This window comes from Vipera ursinii (genome assembly GCF_947247035.1).
Source record: "Vipera ursinii genome assembly, chromosome: W".
In the NCBI taxonomy this organism is placed as follows: Eukaryota; Metazoa; Chordata; class Lepidosauria; order Squamata; family Viperidae; genus Vipera; species Vipera ursinii.
Genome location: NC_139522.1, coordinates 18,269,085 through 18,287,865, shown reverse-complemented (window position 1 = coordinate 18,287,865; position 18,781 = coordinate 18,269,085). Strand labels below are relative to the sequence as shown.

The 18,781-nt window shown below is 41.6% G+C and overlaps 1 protein-coding gene across 1 annotated transcript; it reads right to left on the bottom strand.

Annotated features, from left to right (window-relative positions):
• Positions 1–17,227: 17,227 nt before the first annotated feature.
• On the bottom strand, positions 17,228–18,340 carry LOC310648227 (uncharacterized protein F54H12.2-like; the record flags this gene model as incomplete). The annotated part of the gene is made up of 1 exon (XM_083375972.1): positions 17,228–18,340. The coding sequence occupies one exon, from the start codon at positions 18,338–18,340 to the stop codon at positions 17,228–17,230; it is 1,113 nt and encodes a 370-aa protein (XP_083232098.1).
• Positions 18,341–18,781: the final 441 nt, after the last annotated feature.

The window sequence follows — 18,781 nt, the reverse complement described above, 5'->3', positions numbered from 1 at the left end:
ATAATTATTTAATTGTTTTTTAACATTTGTATTTTGCTTTTTAATATTTATTGCCCTGTACACCGCCCTGAGTCCTTCGGGAGAAGGGCGGTATAAAAATTTAATAAATATAAATATAAATATAAAAAGAAAAGGCACTGACTTCTGACTTCCTCTGTTACAGGAGTAGAAGGAAGTATTAACATTGAACCTCAACTTTTTGCTTTTCTATAATATTATAAACTAGCCATTTCTATAACATTAAATGAATCTAACCAATGAAACCCAAAATACCCCCCCCCCATACTCATCAAGTTTTTGACACCTTGTTAAGCACTGGTGGTGCTTGAATATTGTCATGTCCTAAAAGTGGTACAATTTCTGAAAAGGTTGAAAAGGCCTGATGTCAATGCAGCCTAAATTGTTTATTGTAATCCTATTTGCAAATAATATCTTACTTACCTAGTTGAGATGGTGTAGTTGGGCAGCAGGGAGAGGTGCAAAGTTCCTGCCTTTGCTGCAGACAACTTGCCTGTGCAACATTTGTTGGCCTGGTCTTTTGGCACGCTCAAAAGCCAATAGGCCAGGCGTAGGCAACCTTGGCTCTTTTATGACTCGTGGACTTCAACTCCCAGAAGATGTTACATAACATAACATTGACTGGAAGATGTTAAACTGTCCTTCTGTTTCTTTCCTTCCCAAAAGTTGTGTTAATGAGTCCTCTCTAAGCTCTGCTGATCAGCTTGTCCTGGATTGTTTTGCCGCAAAACGGAATGGTTTGCAAGTTGCAGTTGAGACAGCCCATCTCATTTTAGATATATCACATATAATTGAAGATTGTAATTAGTTGTGTGTGCACGTTCAGCAAGTGTGATGTGTTTGTGTTGGCATTTCTAGGCCTCTTTCCAACCACATCCAGAAAAATTTGTAACAAACATTCTCAAGGCCATGTTTGGTATTTCCCAGCAATCTGTTACTGGAAGGAAAAAGCAATCCCTGCTGCGTTACTGATCCCAGAGAAGCATTTGCATGTATGCAGGTATCCTTAGGGTGCCATACTTATGGATGAGAAATATTGGTTGCAAAGTTGGTATTTCTGGATGTAATACATATATTTTGGACTTATTTTTGTTTCTATGCATGTTTGATATTTTTAAAAAGGCATATGCTACTGACTACGCTTATGCACATATGTAACATCTTTTGCTAGGATACATGACCACTGCTTGTCCAGAATGTGAAAAGTGAAAGATTGCGACTAAACAAAATTTTAATATACAGATAATACCACCAGAAATTATTTTAGCCTTTTTAAAAGATGTTATTGATGTTAAGCTCACCATGGAAAACATCATATATTGTTATGTATATACTAGGTTAACTATTTAAATACTGAAGTGCAACATAACTAGATTCTAAATAATCTATTTTTCAAAACACACAACAGTCCAAACAGTAAAAGTAAAGTCCAAATTAAGAATATTTCATGATTTTTCTCTGGGAATGATTGTTTGCCACCCCTATCAGTGAAGAGATCCAGCAAACAATCATTCCCAGAGAAAAATCATCCAGATGTCCTAAGCTCTATGGTCTTCCCAAGATACACAAAGAAGAAACCCCACTCAGACCCATAGTCAGCTCCATAGGTTCACCTCTACAAAATCTAGCCAAATTTCTTGCCGAACAACTACAGCCTTATGCAAATTCCATCACCTCACACGTACAAAACTCATTCCAATTCATAGAGATCATAAGTAAACTAAACTTACAGCCCTGTGACCTACTTGTGAGCTTCGATGTCATATCCCTCTTCACCCAAGTGCCAATCAAAGAAGCCTTGACAGCTATCCTAAATAAATACAACCCCCCAAAACACATCCTAGATCTGACCAACCACTGCCTATCAAACACATACTTCATCTACAATGGACAAAGATACAAACAAATGGAAGGAGCACCCATGGGATCACCCCTTTCACCTGTCATCGCAAACCTCTACATGGAACACTTTGAAACCCTCGCTCTAGAAAAATCCAACCACAAACCCAAACTCTGGCTCAGATATGTAGATGACACCTTCGTAATCTGGCCACACGGCAAAAAAAAACTGGATGACTTCCTCACACACCTCAATAGCTTACACCCCAAAAAACAATTCACCATGGAAACAGAAGCTAACAATCAACTTCCCTTCCTTGATGTCTTAGTCTACAAGAAATCCAACGGCTCCCTAGGACACACTATCTACCATAAAAAAACACACACAAACCGCTATCTGAACGCACTCTCACACCACCACCCAGCACAGATCAACTCCGTAGCCAAGACACTCATCTCCAGAACAAAACACCTAGCTGACGAACAACACCTAAAAACCGAACTACACACTCTCACTAATGTACTAACAGCCAATGGATTCCAAAGAAACACGATTACCAACTTAATCCGAAGAGAGACACCCACAAAAACCCAAGACAGAGAACAAGAAAATGGCAAAGCCCTCCTCCCATACTTAAAAGGGACCACAGACAGAATCAGCAAGATCCTCCAAAAACACAACATCAAAACAGCATTCTACACAGACAGAAAAATATCCACCATCCTAAGAAACCCCAAAGACATAATTGGGTTAGAAAACCAAGGAGTATACGAAATCCCATGCACCACCTGCACCACCACATACATCGGACAGACCAACAGAAGAATAAGTGCACGCATTGAAGAGCACAAAAACTCACTCAGAAAGGGAGAACAAACTTCATCCTTGGTCCAACACTTTGAAGCCACGGGACATGAAATTGATTTTAAAAAAACCAAAACTATCGCCAAAATTGAACATTTTAACAACAGAATAATCAGAGAAGCCATCGAGATAGAAAAATGCCCCCACAGCATGAACAAACGAGATGATACCTCTCGCCTACCAGCCATTTGGAAACCCGCCTTGATTGACAGACGAGCCCCAACCACCAAGAATGATACTAGACCCAAACTCATGATAACATCACATGACATCACCACCACACAACCATTCAAAAAGCAAATCCGAACCCACAACGATAACGACACACAACCACAAAACAGAAACCTAATTACAGCTGCAACATCAGCTACTTTAAACCCCTCCAAACCACACAATAAGCAAACTGACACCCACTATAAAAACATGGCACCACCACAAACACGGAGCCAAACAAAAGCAGCACAACTCACCAGTTCAGGTCTAAGGCTGGCAGCTGAGACCAGCCCATCCATTCAAAACACATCCCCACCCAATCAGAACACAGCTCCCATTGAAAACACACTCCCACCCAATCAGAACACAGCTAACCCCCCACCCAATCAGAGCACACCTCCACCCACAGACCACACCCCCTCTGGCAGTTTAAAAAAGAAGAAAAAACAGCCACTACCACACACTTCTCCCAGAAGAACGAAGCTGAAGCCACCAGCCTGAGGATGATGGATGAGGTTTCGTCGAAACATTGCCCTGATACCTCCAATTCTACGTGGGAAAAAACCCGAATGACCAAAGATCTACATACAAGCACCCGCGATATATATATATATATATATATATATATATATATATATATATATATATATATATATATATATATGAAATAAATAAAAAATACTAGAATGCGCAGAGATGGACAGATTGACTATGAGACTGAAAGAAAAAGAAGAAACGGATTATTATCAAACTTGGGATTTATTTTAGCATTGGCTGGGGGAAAGAAGAAAGGATTAGGAATTAAGTATGTATTAGCATGTAAACTCAGAGAGCACGTTGGTTTAAAAATTATTATTGTATGTATGGAAAAAATGAATAAAAAAACTTATACCAGAAAAAAAGGTTCAAATTAGGTGTTTTGCTAACAGTTCCACATTTTTGCGCCTCTTTGGATGGGCATTCCGCATTCCATTCCCAGGCTTGTGTCCTTGGATCTTGATTCTGTGACCCCTGAGGAAGTGGACAGGATTATGGGGAGATTGAGCTCCACCACATGTTTATTGCACCCGTGCCCTTCCTGGCTGGTGTATGCAGCTCGGGAGGGGACACGAGGCTGGTTCCAGGCGGTTATATCTGCCTCTTTGAGTGAGGGTAGTTTCCCCGCCATCTTGAAGGAGGCGGTGGTGAGACCTCTCCTCAAGAAGCCTGCCTTGGACCCAGCTGTGTTAAATAACTTTCGTCCGGTCCCCAACTTTCGCTTTCTTGCGAAGGTTGTTGAGAGTGTGGTGGCGCATCAGCTCCCTCTGGTCCTGGATGAAGCAGATTATCTAGACCCGTGCCAATCGGGTTTCAGGCCCGGGTACAGCACGGAGACGGCATTGGTCGCTCTGGTGAATGATCTCTGGAGGACCCGGGACAGGGGTTATTCCTCTGTCCTAGTCCTATTAGACCTCTCAGCGGCTTTCGATACCATCGACCATGGTATCCTGCTGCGGCGTCTCAGGGGATTGGGAGTGGGAGGCACGGTTTTTCAGTGGTTCTCCTACCTTCTGGGACGCACGCAGTCGGTGTTGGCAGGGGGGCAGAGGTCGACCTCGAGGCCTCTCGTTTGTGGAGTTCCTCAGGGGTCGGTCCTCTCGCCTCTCCTGTTCAACATGTATATGAAACCGCTGGGTGAGATCATTCGTGGTTTTGGAGTTGGGTATCATCAGTATTCATTTTGACCCCAAACCACCCCAGTGATGCCCTCAACGTGATGTCCCATTGCCTGGAGGCGGTTCAGGTCTGGATGGGGAGGAACAGACTTCAACTCAACCCCGACAAGACTGAGTGGCTGTGCATACCGGCATACCGGGATATTCAGAATATTCCACCTCTTTCCATGGGGGTGAGTTTTTACCCCCCGTTGATAGGGCTCGCAACTTGGGAGTCCTCCTAGATTCGCGGCTTACTTTGGAAGATCATGTAGTGGCTGTGACTAGGGGGGCTTTCGCCCAGGTTCACCTCGTGCGCCAGTTGCGGCCCTATCTAGACCGGGATGCCCTGTGTACGGTCACTCATGCGCTCGTGACCTCTCGTCTGGACTACTGCAACGCTCTCTACATGGGGCTTCCCTTGAAGACCACTTGGAGGCTCCAGCTGGTACAGAATGCAGCCGCGAGAGTTGTCTTGGGAGTTTCCCGGTACTCCCATGTTACACCTTTGCTCCGCGAGCTGCATTGGCTGCCAGTTGTCTTCCGGGTGAGGTTCAAGGTTTTGGTAATGGTTTTTAAGGCCCTACATGGCATGGGTCCGGAGTACCTCGGGGATCACCTGCTGCCGGCGTCAACTTCCCTCCGCCCTGTGCGCTCCCACAGAGAGGGCCTCCTCAGGGTGCCACCGGTCAGAGAATGTCGGCTGGTGGCCCCCAGGGGGAGGGCCTTCTCTGTGGGTGCCCCGGCTTTATGGAATCAGCTGCCGGTTGAGCTCCGGATGGCACCTGACCTTTGCTCCTTCCGACGCGGTTTGAAGACCTACCTATTTGAACAAGCCAGCCTGGCCTGATGGGGGATGTGCTGGGGTTTTTATTGGGGAGTTTTACATTTTTCTACTGTTTTTAGTTCGGGCTTGTATTTAATTCTCTTTTTAATTTTTGTATTCTGTATTTTTATATGTGCCCTGTTCACCGCCCTGAGTCCTTCAGGAGAAGGGCGATATACAAATATAATAAACATAAACATAAACATAAACAACTGTTGTTTCTGGATGCCACCTCTGGTTCCTGTCATCCCCCCTCCCTATCTTCCCATTCTCCCTCCCTACATTTTATGGCAGGCTGCCATCAAAGCAAAGCGAAGCAGGGCTGAAGAGGTTTGGTGGCAGATCTGACACATGTTCATGAATGTATGATAAACCAATTCCAACTGTGGCTGAGCACTTTGCATACATAAAGATCTGATAAATATGTACCAATATGATGACTCTTCAGAGACAGTCAAATCTACTGTGCAATAAAAACTTACTGAGTAGACAAACAAGCTTGCCAAAGAAACTACAATGGATGAGAACCAGGAAAGGGTAGCATAAAAGGAGGATGTAAGATAAACAGATAGGCAAAAATTAGCTGGGTCTTCAGAGTGGGAAAAGGAAGAATACAAGCTATAAAAACAGCTGCAAGAAGAAATGGCTAGCCAGGGAAGACTAGCTGAATGGAATAACAGGAAAACTAGCTGAATGAGATAATAGGAAAGGCACACTGAACTGAAAAACAAGAAAGAACCTATTGTCCTAATAAGCCATAAAATATCCACAGAGCTCAAAACAACCATATGAACATGTATACTATTTTATATTATTAATGTACATGTGAATATGTTTTTAGTATGTTTAAGGAAGGTAGCAGGAAATATGTAGGAAGTGTGAGGTACACAATAAATGTACATGTTGTAATTTTCCATTTCTGCTTAAGGAACAGGCATATAGAGGCACTTAGCTAAGGTACTTTTAGGAAAGGAGATGTAGTAAGCTGGAGGAACAGAGACAGACTATATACACTGACTCAAAGCATACTTTTAGAATAGTACATATTACTGTAGAATAGCATATAGTTTATGAATGATATATTATTCAATTTATATAAGGTTTATTCTTTATAAAAACTGCCTAGAGTTAGTATTTTAAAGTATAACTATGAACCAAAGTGTTGTTCTGTTCCAGCCTACGACCAGCCCTGTTTGAATGTCAGGGACAACCACTTTTTATAGTCAACAGGCTGGAAAAACCCAACCAAATTTATTTACAAGAAATCAAAATTTCAAACAAGAGTTAAACCAAAAGTTCAAACAAGAGTTAAACAGGAATAACAGACCAGGACTCTAGCAGAAGATCTTCAAATGGTTGCCTTCAGCAACAAGCACCTCCCACACCTTCCCCTTTTATCAGCAGTCCCAAGGTGTGGCTTCTCATTGCCTTCTCCCGAGTTGCCTCATTGCCTTTCTCTGTTCTGCTCTGCTGGATTGCCTCCGGCTCCTTGCGTCCCTGAATAGATCCAGCTGTGAATCATCTACATCCAATACCTTGTGTTCACACGGCTGAGTCTGAGGAGGAACATGATGGGAGGGGCCAGGCTGAGAGTCCTGCAGTGTATCAGAGCCTCCCTCTGATACCAAAGGCTCTCCAAACCGCTCCTCCTCCTCCTCTTCAGACTCATCAGACTCAGCTGCCGATATTACAGGCTGACGCTGAATCACAACAAGTGTAGCCATGTTTAACCAAAGCATGAACTCTGTTACATACATAGCTTCTAGATGAAAAGCAGGCATTCTTATAGATAAAGAAGGGAAGATATAAATCCTGTTTAATTGAAACTATCCAGTTTAGGTAGAGAGGTTCACCTTGTAGATAAGCTACACACTGAGTTAGCAGGATGTTACAAATCATGCCACAGACAAGGAAGGAAAGATAAGACAGAAACAAAAGGGGCTTTTGATCTAATAATTGGAGGGTCTGGTTGCTAGGGGGTCAGAAAGCATGTCACCAGACTGGACCTATCAACTGGGTCTGGAAAAGAAGGATGTGGCATATTCTGTGGGACAGGATATAAATGTTTATGCTGAAACTGATTCAAGTGTGGTCTCTGGGATTTGCAATTACCAAGAGATCCACCAGCCTTTGCAAATTCTTCAATAAAACTTGTTTTGTTTTCCAACACCCTTGGAGTTGAATTTTTATTCCTCACAGAAGTGATCGGAAAGAGTGTAACCTCATAGTACCTCAAGCAATGGGGAACAAGGAATGTGGCAGCTGGGACAGGGTTAGTAGATATACTGTATACCTTTTAAAATGAAAATTATCAGCACTTTTGATCAGTGACATCATCAAAGTAAACAAACCCACGTGGTGATTGCGTCATCAGATCATAACCCTAAGCGGAAGTGACGTGTTGGCCTAAGCCCATCAAGATAAGCACGAGTAACCCTAACAGCCCTATTTTCAGATAAGGCGTGTTGAACCTACCCCCCCCCCCATCAAGAAAGATGTGGCAGTCAAGCCTCTGGGTACATGATTAGCTTAACCCTAGACTAATTCTATGGACATTCAAAACAAAACAAAACAAAAAGCTAAGTGAATAATTAACAGAGGCCTGTGTTTTGGGGAAACAAACCCTACTTTGGGGAGCTGTGAAATAAGAAAATTTTTTTTTTGAGTTTTAAAAATCAGTGCCTCAAAAGCTGGGAAAAAAGGAGCCCCTAAAAGGCAGCCAGGGCTTGCATTTAACCCCCTTTTTTCTAAAAGGTATTTATTTCTAGGCGGTTTTAAAATCATTTCCTCGAATGCAGGGGAAAAATAAAACCACAGCTCATTTAAAACCCGCAGCTGGTTTTTACCATCGTAAAAATCTAAAGACACATATTTTGTCAATTGCACCCTCAAATCCTCATGTACACGTAACCGTTCAAAGCATAGCCTTAATAAAATTTATTCTGCCCCCTACAGCAAAAGACAAGGAATATTAACAGGAATTAAAATGCTCACAAGAGGCAAGCAGCCAGGCGGCAAGTAGGGGTTAAGCCTTTTTCAGACATGTCAGGGCTGCGATTCCAGCCATGTGTGTTTGTGTCTGCTAGTAAAAAAAGGGGCTAGGCCTTGTTTGGGACATGCCCGGACATGTCATACCCCCCCCCCGTGATTCTGGGCACGCGCAAGGCTCAAGGACGTGTCATTGCAAGGGCAGGGGAGTTTGTGCAGGCAGGCCTGAACAGCTAGCGATTTAATTCCAGCAGTCTTTTGAAGATGGCAAATACTGATGGAGATTTGTTTGATGTAAATTTGACCCCCAAACCTCCCAAGCATGGGCGTAGAATAAGAAAAGGACCTGAGCTATATGGCTTCATTGTAGAGAATGAACTTATAAAACCTTGTTATTGCAGGTTCTGCAAAACATCAAATGGTAAGTAAATATAAAAATTAAGAAAACAGTATTTTGATTAGTTGAAACAGCTAGCCTAATTCTACCTTATTTCCTGCTTTAGAAATGGTGGAGTCTCAAAAAGTCAGCATGCCTCAGATTCTGAAAGTGTGTATCATTAAAATATTATACCATTGTTTAATGGGATGTCTACAATCAGATGAAGACCATGTGGATGGTACCAGTGAAACAGAGCTTATTAACGGCTTATGCTTTAGACTTTCTATGCCTCATGTTCTCTGGATCATCATCAGTATTTCAGACAAAGTGAATAACTTATATTTCACCCAGGATTCCCTTGGTGAGTTCAAGACATTCATACAGTGTATCGAGAAGAAGAGTAAACCACTGTAATTAATGTCAAAGATTGAAGCTGAATTGCCATTGTCTCTGAAGAATGTAACAGAAATTAATTACAAGAAACTGTTAATGCTATGAAATTTATAATAAAATGTGCTTTACAAATCACATGAAAGATGTATTATGTTTTTTCTTTTGCTGACCCCCTGTTTAACCTTGTCAGATGCTAAAAACAGAGATACAATTTATTTATTTATTTATTTATTTATTTATTTATTTAATTTATATACCGCCCTTCTCTCAAGAGACTCAGGGCGGTGAACAGGGCAATACATAAAAGTTAGATACAAAAATTAAAATTAAAATTATTAAAACATGATTAAACAATGCCCATAAATAATACAAGTTTAAAATTGAAGTTATTAATAAAAATCCCACCCTGTCCCATCAGGCCAGACCCGCTTATTTAAAGAGATGGGTTTTAAGGTCACGCCGGAAGGAGCGGAGATCGGGTGCCATCCGGAGCTCAACCGGAAGATGGTTCCATAAATCCGGTGCACCCACAGAGAACGCTCTCCCCCTGGGGGCCACCAGTCGGCATTCTTTGACCGGCGGCACCCTGAGGAGGCCCTCTCTGTGGGAGCGTACTGGGCGGAGGGAAGTTGACGCCGGCTGCAGGTGCTCCCCAAGGTATTCTGGCCCCATGCCATGAAGGGCTTTGTAGGTCATTACCAACACCTTGAACCTCACCCGGAAGACAACTGGCAACCAATGCAGCTCGCGGAGCAAAGGTGTGACACGGGAGTATCGGGAAACTCCCAATACAACTCTCGCGGCTGCATTCTGTACCAGTTGGAGCCTCCGAGTGGTCTTCAAGGGTAGCCCCATGTAGAGAGCGTTGCAGTAATCAAGACGAGAGGTCACGAGCGCATGAGTGACCGTGCGCAAGGCATCCCGGTCTAGATAGGGCCGCAACTGGTGCACCAGGCGAACCTGGGCGAACGCCCCCCTAGTCACAGCTACAATATGATCTTCTAAGGAAAGTTGTGAGTCTAGGAGGACTCCCAAGTTGCGAGCCCTATCTACAGGAGGTAATGACTCACCCCCCATAATGAGGGGTGGGATATCCTGAATATCCCGAGATGCCGGTACGCACAGCCACTCTGTCTTGTCAGGGTTGAGACGAAGCCTGTTCCTCCCCATCCAGACCCGGACCGCCTCCAGGCACCGGGACATCACGTTGAGGGCATCACTGGGGTGGTTTGGGGTCGAAATGAATAGTTGGGTATCATCAGCATACTGATGATACCCAACTCCAAAACCACGAATGATCTCACCCAGCGGTTTCATGTAGATGTTGAACAGAAGGGGCGAGAGGACCGACCCCTGAGGGACTCCACAAGCGAGAGGCCTCGCAGTCGACCTCTGCCCCCCTGCCAACACCGACTGCGAGCGTCCCAGGAGATAGGAGGAGAACCACTGAAAAACCGTGCCTCCCACTCCCAATCCCCTGAGACGCCGCAGCAAGATACCATGGTCGATGGTATCGAAAGCCGCTGAGAGGTCTAATAGGACTAGAACAGAGGAGTATCCTCTGTCCCGAGCCCTCCAGAGATCATTCACCAGCGCGACCAATGCCGTCTCCGTGCTGTACCCGGGCCTGAAGCCCGATTGGTACGGGTCTAGATAAAACTACTTACAATAGTAGCTTCCATTCTGAAAAGGAAGCTCATGTGATATTATCAAAGCTCATGTGATATTATTCAATCGGGTTTTCCTGATGAGGTGGGGCTGGCCAGTTTTGCAAAAGGTGTGAAGAACTCACCAACTCTTAATTTGTGACATCACCAGCGTGTATAAAAGTAGGGTCCATGCGGGTCCAGTCACGTTAGCTGGTTTCTGACATATCCATACCTCAGGAGCCATTTGGTCTGCTCAGAAGACCCTTTTCAGAATGGAAGCTACTATTGTAAGTAGTTTTATGCCTAATTTTTGAAACACTTAGATGCAAAATGGAGTTTATAACATTCTTGTCTGCTTGCTTGCTTGTTTGTTTGATTGATTGTTTTCTTTCACTAGAATGAACTGACAGACTCAGAATGTTTGAGGGCATATTAAGGTATTTGTCTTTCATACTTTCATACATTTAGGTAAAGGTAAAGGTAAAGGTTCCCCCGCACATGCGTGCTAGTCGTTTCCGACTTTAGGGGCCGGTGCTAATCTCCGTTTCATAGCCGAAGAGCCAGCGTTTGTCCGAGGACGTCTCCGTGGTCATGTGGTCATGACTAGACGCCAAAGGCGCACGGAACGCTGTTACCTTCCCACCGGAGTGGTCCCTATTTTTCTACTTGCATTTTTACGTGCTTTCGAACTGCTAGGTGGGCAGAAGCTGGGACGAGTAACAGGCGCTCACTCTGTTACGCGGCACTCGGGATTCGACCCGCCAAACTGCCGACCTTCTGATCGACAAGCTCAGCGTCTTAACCCACTGAGCCACCGCGTCCCTCTCTGAGCCACCGCGTCCCTATAAACATTTCTGCAACAATTTTTACCATTGGGTTTTTTCTTTCCCTTCAGAATGGGAGGATGGTCAGCCATTCGTGGATCTCACAATTCCCCCAGAGCACCAAGGGGCCCAGCATGACATGAGCCCTCAGCCTTCCACAAGCTACACAGCACGAATGCTGTTAGGAGGTATAATATCTAGCAATTTATCCAACTTTTTTAGAAACTAAAAGGGGGGTTGGTATTACATTATTAGGAATGTTAGTGATAGCCTTTTGTTTGTTTGTTTGTTTAACCAGAGCCGGCCTGCAAAAAAGCAAAAATGCATGGTGGTGAACTTCCCGCATCCCCAGCAGGCAGTGATAGTTGTGATTCTATGCCTGTATCTCAACCAGAAGAGGAGATATGTCATTCTGCCGGGACCTGAAGACTTGGCTCTTTGAGCTCTCTGGCCCAGGCTGAGAATTTTTAACTGGGGTTTTTATTTTCAGGGATAATTTAATCTTTTTAATTGTCTTTTAACTTTTGTATTTTGTATTGGTGTGATTTTAAAATGCCCTGTAAACCGCCCTGAGTCCTTCGGGAAAGGGCGGTATATAAATCTAATAAAATTAAAATTAAATTAAATTAATTCTATGCCCCAGCTACAAGCCCCTAACTGCAAACTCTCAGAATATGAACAATGTTTATCTGGATATGGTGCAGGCATGGGAGAAGCCTATCTGAAATTTCAGGGCTGTGGAACACTATCATCGATATAGATTTGTTAATCTTGACTGAATCCAGTCTTTTGTAGATGCTATAGAGGCTATTCATAATGTGGTACAGACTCTTTTGAATAATGTTGCTAGGGACATAGGTCCAAACAATTTTGTTCAACTCCAGTTGGATGCAGAGGGGTTAAATCATCCTCTCTTTTCTCTTAGGAGGCGTGTGAATGATTTAAATGCTGATGATTTTCTGACTAGTGTTGAAAATCTGCTTCAAAGTAAAGCAGAGATATTGGGGGGGGGGGAATTTACAATTAGTGGTTACCATCATGAAGAACAAGGAGGGGGGAGGGCTTAGGAAGTTAAACACTGTGCTGCTCACCAGAATACTGGAGGAAAAAAGAGAACACCTAGTAGATTTCAAAGTGGAAGGTGAATTTCTGTGTTTTGCTAGCTGTTTGCTCTGTCTGATTGGTGTGGATGTTAGAAATGAAGAAATTATTACCAGGACCAGGGAACTTCACAGCAGACTGGGTGTTTCCACAGAAAACAGGATTGACTTTTCATCCAGTGGGATTACAAATCTTTTATTTTTATGGGACATTGAAATGGAGTTTTGGATGTACAAATGGACAAAAAGGCCTTTTTAGAAGTACACCGAGTCATGCTAGATTGCTTAAATCTTTTTTTGAGATGAAAGACGATTTGGAATTGAGAGATGTTTGGAGAGAAAGAAATTTGCAAGAAAAAGACTTTACTTTTTTCTCCGATAGGCATCAATCTTTCTCCAGGATTGATTTTGTACTAATTACTAATGATTTCTTTTCTAGGATTAAGAAGATTAAGATATGTCCAAGAACTATATCAGATCATAGTCCAGTATGGCTGTAAATAGAAAGACAATGGAGACAGACAGTCTTGGCGATTAAATGAAAATTTGTTTAGATATCAAGAAAATGTGGAAGAGTGTAAAAAACAGATGAAAGAATTTTTTAATATGAATATGCACAAGGGTACTTCTATTGAGATGGTTTGGTAAAGCATATATGAGAGGAGTGTTAATATATTTGAATAATAAATATAGACGTAAACTGGAACATAGGCGAAAAGAATTAGAGGAGGAAATTAAGAGGAAAGCGAAGGCTTTAATTTTGAATCCATCTGATGGGAAGATTAAAGAGGTAATCACTTTACTAAGAGGCCAATTTGATATGTTGATGGCAGATCAAGTGGCAACCAATTTACAGTATGCTAAACATAATACTTTTTGCAATGCTAATAAGCCTGGTGTTGTGATTCAGGGTCAGCCTGTGGGTTCGGCAGTTGGGTTGGATGATTCAGAGGAGGAGGAGGGGGGTGTTGGAGAGCTTGCTGAGGGTGTTGGAGAGCTTGCTGATGACAGTCCTCAGCCAGGCCCCTCCCACCTGGTTACGACGCAGACCCAGCTGTGTGAGCCTGACAGCGTGGATGAAGATGACCCACAGCTGGCCCTGTTCAAGGACGCCCGACGCAGGAGGCAGTCAATCAGGAGTAAACAGAGGAAGGCAATGGGGCACCTTGGAAGGAGGCAGAGAGAAGCCACGCCCTGAACTGTTTAAATGGGGAATGCGTGGGAGGGCTGTTTTGCTGAAGGCAACCGTTTGAATAGCTCCTGTTTCATGGTTCTTGTCTTGTTTTTGCTCTGTTTGCTTTTGTGTCCATAAATTTGGCAGGCTTATTTCCAGCCTCTTGCCTTCTTGTAAAGGGGTTGTCCCTGCCTTATCTGCAGGGCCGGTAATAGGCTGGTACAGAACACCTGGTAGGTGGTTAGCTTACTTGTTAAGGAAGAAACAAAGGTCACGTAATATAGATAGAATAGATTATAAGGGTAAAGTTGTGTTTCAGCAGAATCTTATTAAAAAGGCCTTTGTTGATTTTTATTCTAAGTTGTATGTTAGAGACAAGATTCAAGATGTAGATATAGATAGATATCTACGAGAAGTTAATATCCCTGTTCTTACACAAGAGCAAAGGGAAGGGATGAATCAATTGATAAATGATGAAGAAATTATTTTAGCAATTAAGAAATTAAAGGTGGGTAAAGCACCAGGAACAGACGGTTTGACTGCCGTCTATTATAAAGATTTACAGTCAGAAATGGTGGAACCTTTAAGAGAATTGTTTAGGACAATTCAATTGGGAGGAGAAGTGCCTCCATCGTGGAAAACAGCCTTTATATCGCTGATTCCGAAGGAAGATCAAGATGCTACCCAAGCCAAAAGCTATAGGCCAATATCACTTTTAAACACTGATTACAAGATATTTGCAAACATTTTAGCAAATAGATTAATGAAGGTAATGCAGCAAATGATTCATAGTGACCAAACTGGATTTATAAGTGGTAGACAAATGAAGAATAATGTGAGACATATTGTAGACTTATTGGAATTTTTGGACAGAAATAACCAGGTTCCTGCAGCGCTGATTTTTTTGGATGCTGAAAAAGCCTTTGATCAATTGGATTGGCAATTTTTGTTTAAGGCATTGGAAAAAATGGAGTTTGGGGAAAAATTTTTACAATCTATTAGAGCAATATACCAGAAGCAAACAGCTCAAATAATAGTTAATGGTAGTTTGACAGAAACATGTAATATTGAAAAGGGTACAAGACAGGGGTGTCCATTGTCACCTTTGCTGTTTGTTTTAACATTGGAAATATTATTGATTAAAATACGAGACTCAAATAAAATTAAGGGAATTAAAATAAGAGATCAAGATTATAGATTGAGAGCGTCTGCGGATGACCTGGTTATTACAGTAAGTCAACCGACTTACTCAGTTGTAGAATTGATGGAGATAATAACGTTATATGGGAAAGTTTCAGGATTTAAGATAAACACGCAAAAAACTAAAATATTGTCTAAAAATATTACTATAGAACAAAAGGTTGTCTTAGAAGAGTTAACGGGATTTGAAATAGTTAAAAAGATTAAATATTTGGGGGTATATCTTTCAGCTTCAAATGTGAAATTATATAAAATAATTATGAATTGTTATGGTCAAAAATACAAAAAGAGCTTGATGGTTGGAAAAAATTACAATTATCCTTATTGGGAAGAATTGCAGCAGTAAAAATGAATGTTTTGCCAAAATTTTTATTTTTGTTTCAAATGATACCTATACTTAAAAAGGATTCAAATTTGGAGGAATGGCAGAAAGGTATTAATAAATTTGTTTGGGCAGGGAAAAAACCACGAGTTAAATTTAAGATAATGCAAGATATACGTGAAAGAGGTGGTCTTAAAATGCCTAATCTTAAATTATACTATGAGGCTGCTGCTTTATCATCAATTAGTGATTGGTTTAATTTAACACAAGGGAGACTATTAAATCTTGAGGGTTATGATTTGTTATTTCGTTGGCATGCATATTTATTGTATGATAAGAAGGTGGATAATGTGTTTAAGAAACATATATTAAGGTATGCTCTGTTGCGAGTATGGAAAAAATATAGACATAAGTTAAATTACAAAATACCAATTTGGGCAATACCTAAACATGCAATAGAAAATATAAATGTTGGATTTAAACATGATGAGTTTACATATAAAGAAATTTTAAGGATAGAAAGGAATGTATGGCAATTAAAGCCATATAATATTTTAAAAGAAGAAAAGATTGTACAAACTTGGTTTCAGTATGGGCAGTTACAAGCAAGATGGAAAGAAGATCAGAAAGTTGGCATTTTGATATCTGATGGAAATTTGGTAAAACAAATTAGAGATCAAGGTCAAGCACATATAAGAAGAATATATAATGCATTGATAGAAATTGACCCAGAAACGGAACTTGTTAAAGATTGTATGATAAAGTGGGCCCAGAATTTTCATGAGGTGATAACAATGGATACTTGGGAAAAGATTTGGGTTAGAAATGTAAAATTTACACAGGCCCAAAATTTAAGAGAGAATTTCTATAAAATGTTTTATAGGTGGCATTTAGACCCTAAAAAACTAGCAAGTATGTATCCGAATTGCCAGCCCAAATGTTGGAGGTGTGGTTGTGAGGATGCAACGTATTATCACATATGGTGGACTTGTAAAAAAGTCAAAGCTTTTTGGATTAAAATTTGGTGGAATATGCAAAAGATATTTTTAAGAAAAAGATAAGGTTTTCTCTGCAGTTGTTTTTGTTGGGTACTATTACAGATTTTACTGTTACAGATACTAAATTGATGTTGAATTTAATTACGGCAGCAAGACTTTTAGTAGCACAATATTGGAAGAAGGAGGAACTGCCTACTATAGAAGAGTGGACTTTGAAAGTTTCCAACTTGGCAGAAATGGCAAAGATTTCAGCATACTTGAAAGAACAATCACAACAGAGATATATTGTGGAATGGAGAAGATGGATCGAATATATTCAGAATAAATATGGGACTAAAAAGTTTCATTTAGCATTTGAATAACTAGTGGTTTTATACGATGTATTATTAGTTATTAGTTATTTGTTAGTAATATAGTTATGTTTACGGAGAGTTAAAGTGCGATAGAATTTAATGTTTTATTTTTGTTGTTAGCATATTTTAGCTTAAGTTTGTAAGTTTATACCCTGTATTCAGCTCTGGGAAGTCGGGGAGGGGGAGGGGAGGGGAGGGTTGGGGGGAGGGAGGGAGTATGTTTTTAAAAAATGTATTGTAAAACTTTTCAATAAAAAAAAGAATCAAAAAATTCACCATATCCGGGAGATGGGAAGTAGAGGGCCAGCCAGTGTTCACCAGGCAGAGTGTGAGGGTGGGTATTTACAATTAATCCAAAAGGTCTTTTGGAGATTTGTCTCTGGGGTAACAGGTCACGAGGGTAGACTTCTAGAAAGGCTGTATTTCCAGAGAACAAGTGGTGGAGTTGCAGTGTGTCCATACATATAATCAAAAAGCACATTCCTTGTGTAACTTATTTCAATAAGGTTTTCAAAGATTGCATAGAGAATCATGTTGATGGTGTTGGGCAGGGGTTGTGCAAATCTAATTTTGGCTCTGAGGTTACCATTCCTGATCAAATAGTGCTCAGAGCACCCCTGATCAGGACTCAAGTCAAAACAATACAAAATATACCCTTGGTTAAACTCTTCCCTGCTGATTAACAGCGGCCTGTCTTTCATACCTTTGCCTGTGGCCTGCACCATCTGCATGTACTCTCTCACAAAAAGACCGTGCTCATAATCAGGCTGAAGAGGCTTTGCAGGAATCTGCTTGCCATCACAATGCAATGCGCAAAACTTGACATTGCAGTGTTGAAAATTGAATGGGTTTCTTTCATAATCCCCACTAAAAGATGCATTGTCCACAAATCCAATCACTAATTGTTTAGGTAGCTGCCCCAGAAATAGATTTTCCTGATTACACACAAGGCTACCTGCAGGAATGCTGTAAACCTTCATCCCCACTCGATCAATGGGGTATTCGGCATTGGAGGTGAGCAAAGCTTCTGCATGACCAAGGTGCACTCCTGGGGCTACTTTTACACATTTTACAAAGAGAGAAGCCGCCAAGAGTTGCACTTTGTAATTCTCATTGCCATCCTTCATCACGCAAAATTCATTTCTGCTTCTTGTGAGTTTGACTTTCACATCGTTAATTAGCAGTCTGTCTTGAAAAAACAGATCGCTATGCAGAGGCCCTAGCAGGTCCCATTTACGACTACCGGCCGTGTGTCTTGCTCTCGCTTTGAAACCGGAGTTCCCAGCGGCTGTCAGTAGAGAACTCTCCATGAGGTTCAAGTCATCTTTGTAAAAACCACCATCTGTAAATTGGGTACCCAGCGCATCACCACCAAAGTTCAGAATCAGTTCAATCATGGCCTGGTAAGAATAGCAATGATGGCTCTGTGTAATGAGCCGATCTCCCAAGGTAACATCCAGCTGATTAAACAGTGATGCTATGGGGTAGTTGGTCAGGGCCACCATAGCCCCGTCATCAATATCCGATCCATCAGCCTTTACAATCTTTACAATCTTGCAACTCACATACAGCAGGGTATTGTTTAAATCCGTGTAATGCTCACCATGCCCCGTGATAAAAAATTCCAGTGTCAGCGCTGATAAAGGTGGGATCTCGAGATAGGTACTGTTTTCAATACTGGTCTGTGTAGGTGCCAGTTGAAAAAGATCCAGTTCTGATTTAACACATTCCTCTGAAGCAGAATGAATAAATTTTATTTATTTATTTATTTATTTATTTAGTTACATTTATATACCGCCCTATTCCCTGAGGACTCAGGGCGGTTTACAGGGAATTAAAAAATCCACCATACAAAAGTTAAAAAACCAAATTAAAAAATATTAAATTGACCCTGTATACTTAAAACCCCAGTTAAAAATTTCTCCTCAGCCTGGGCCTGAGAGCTC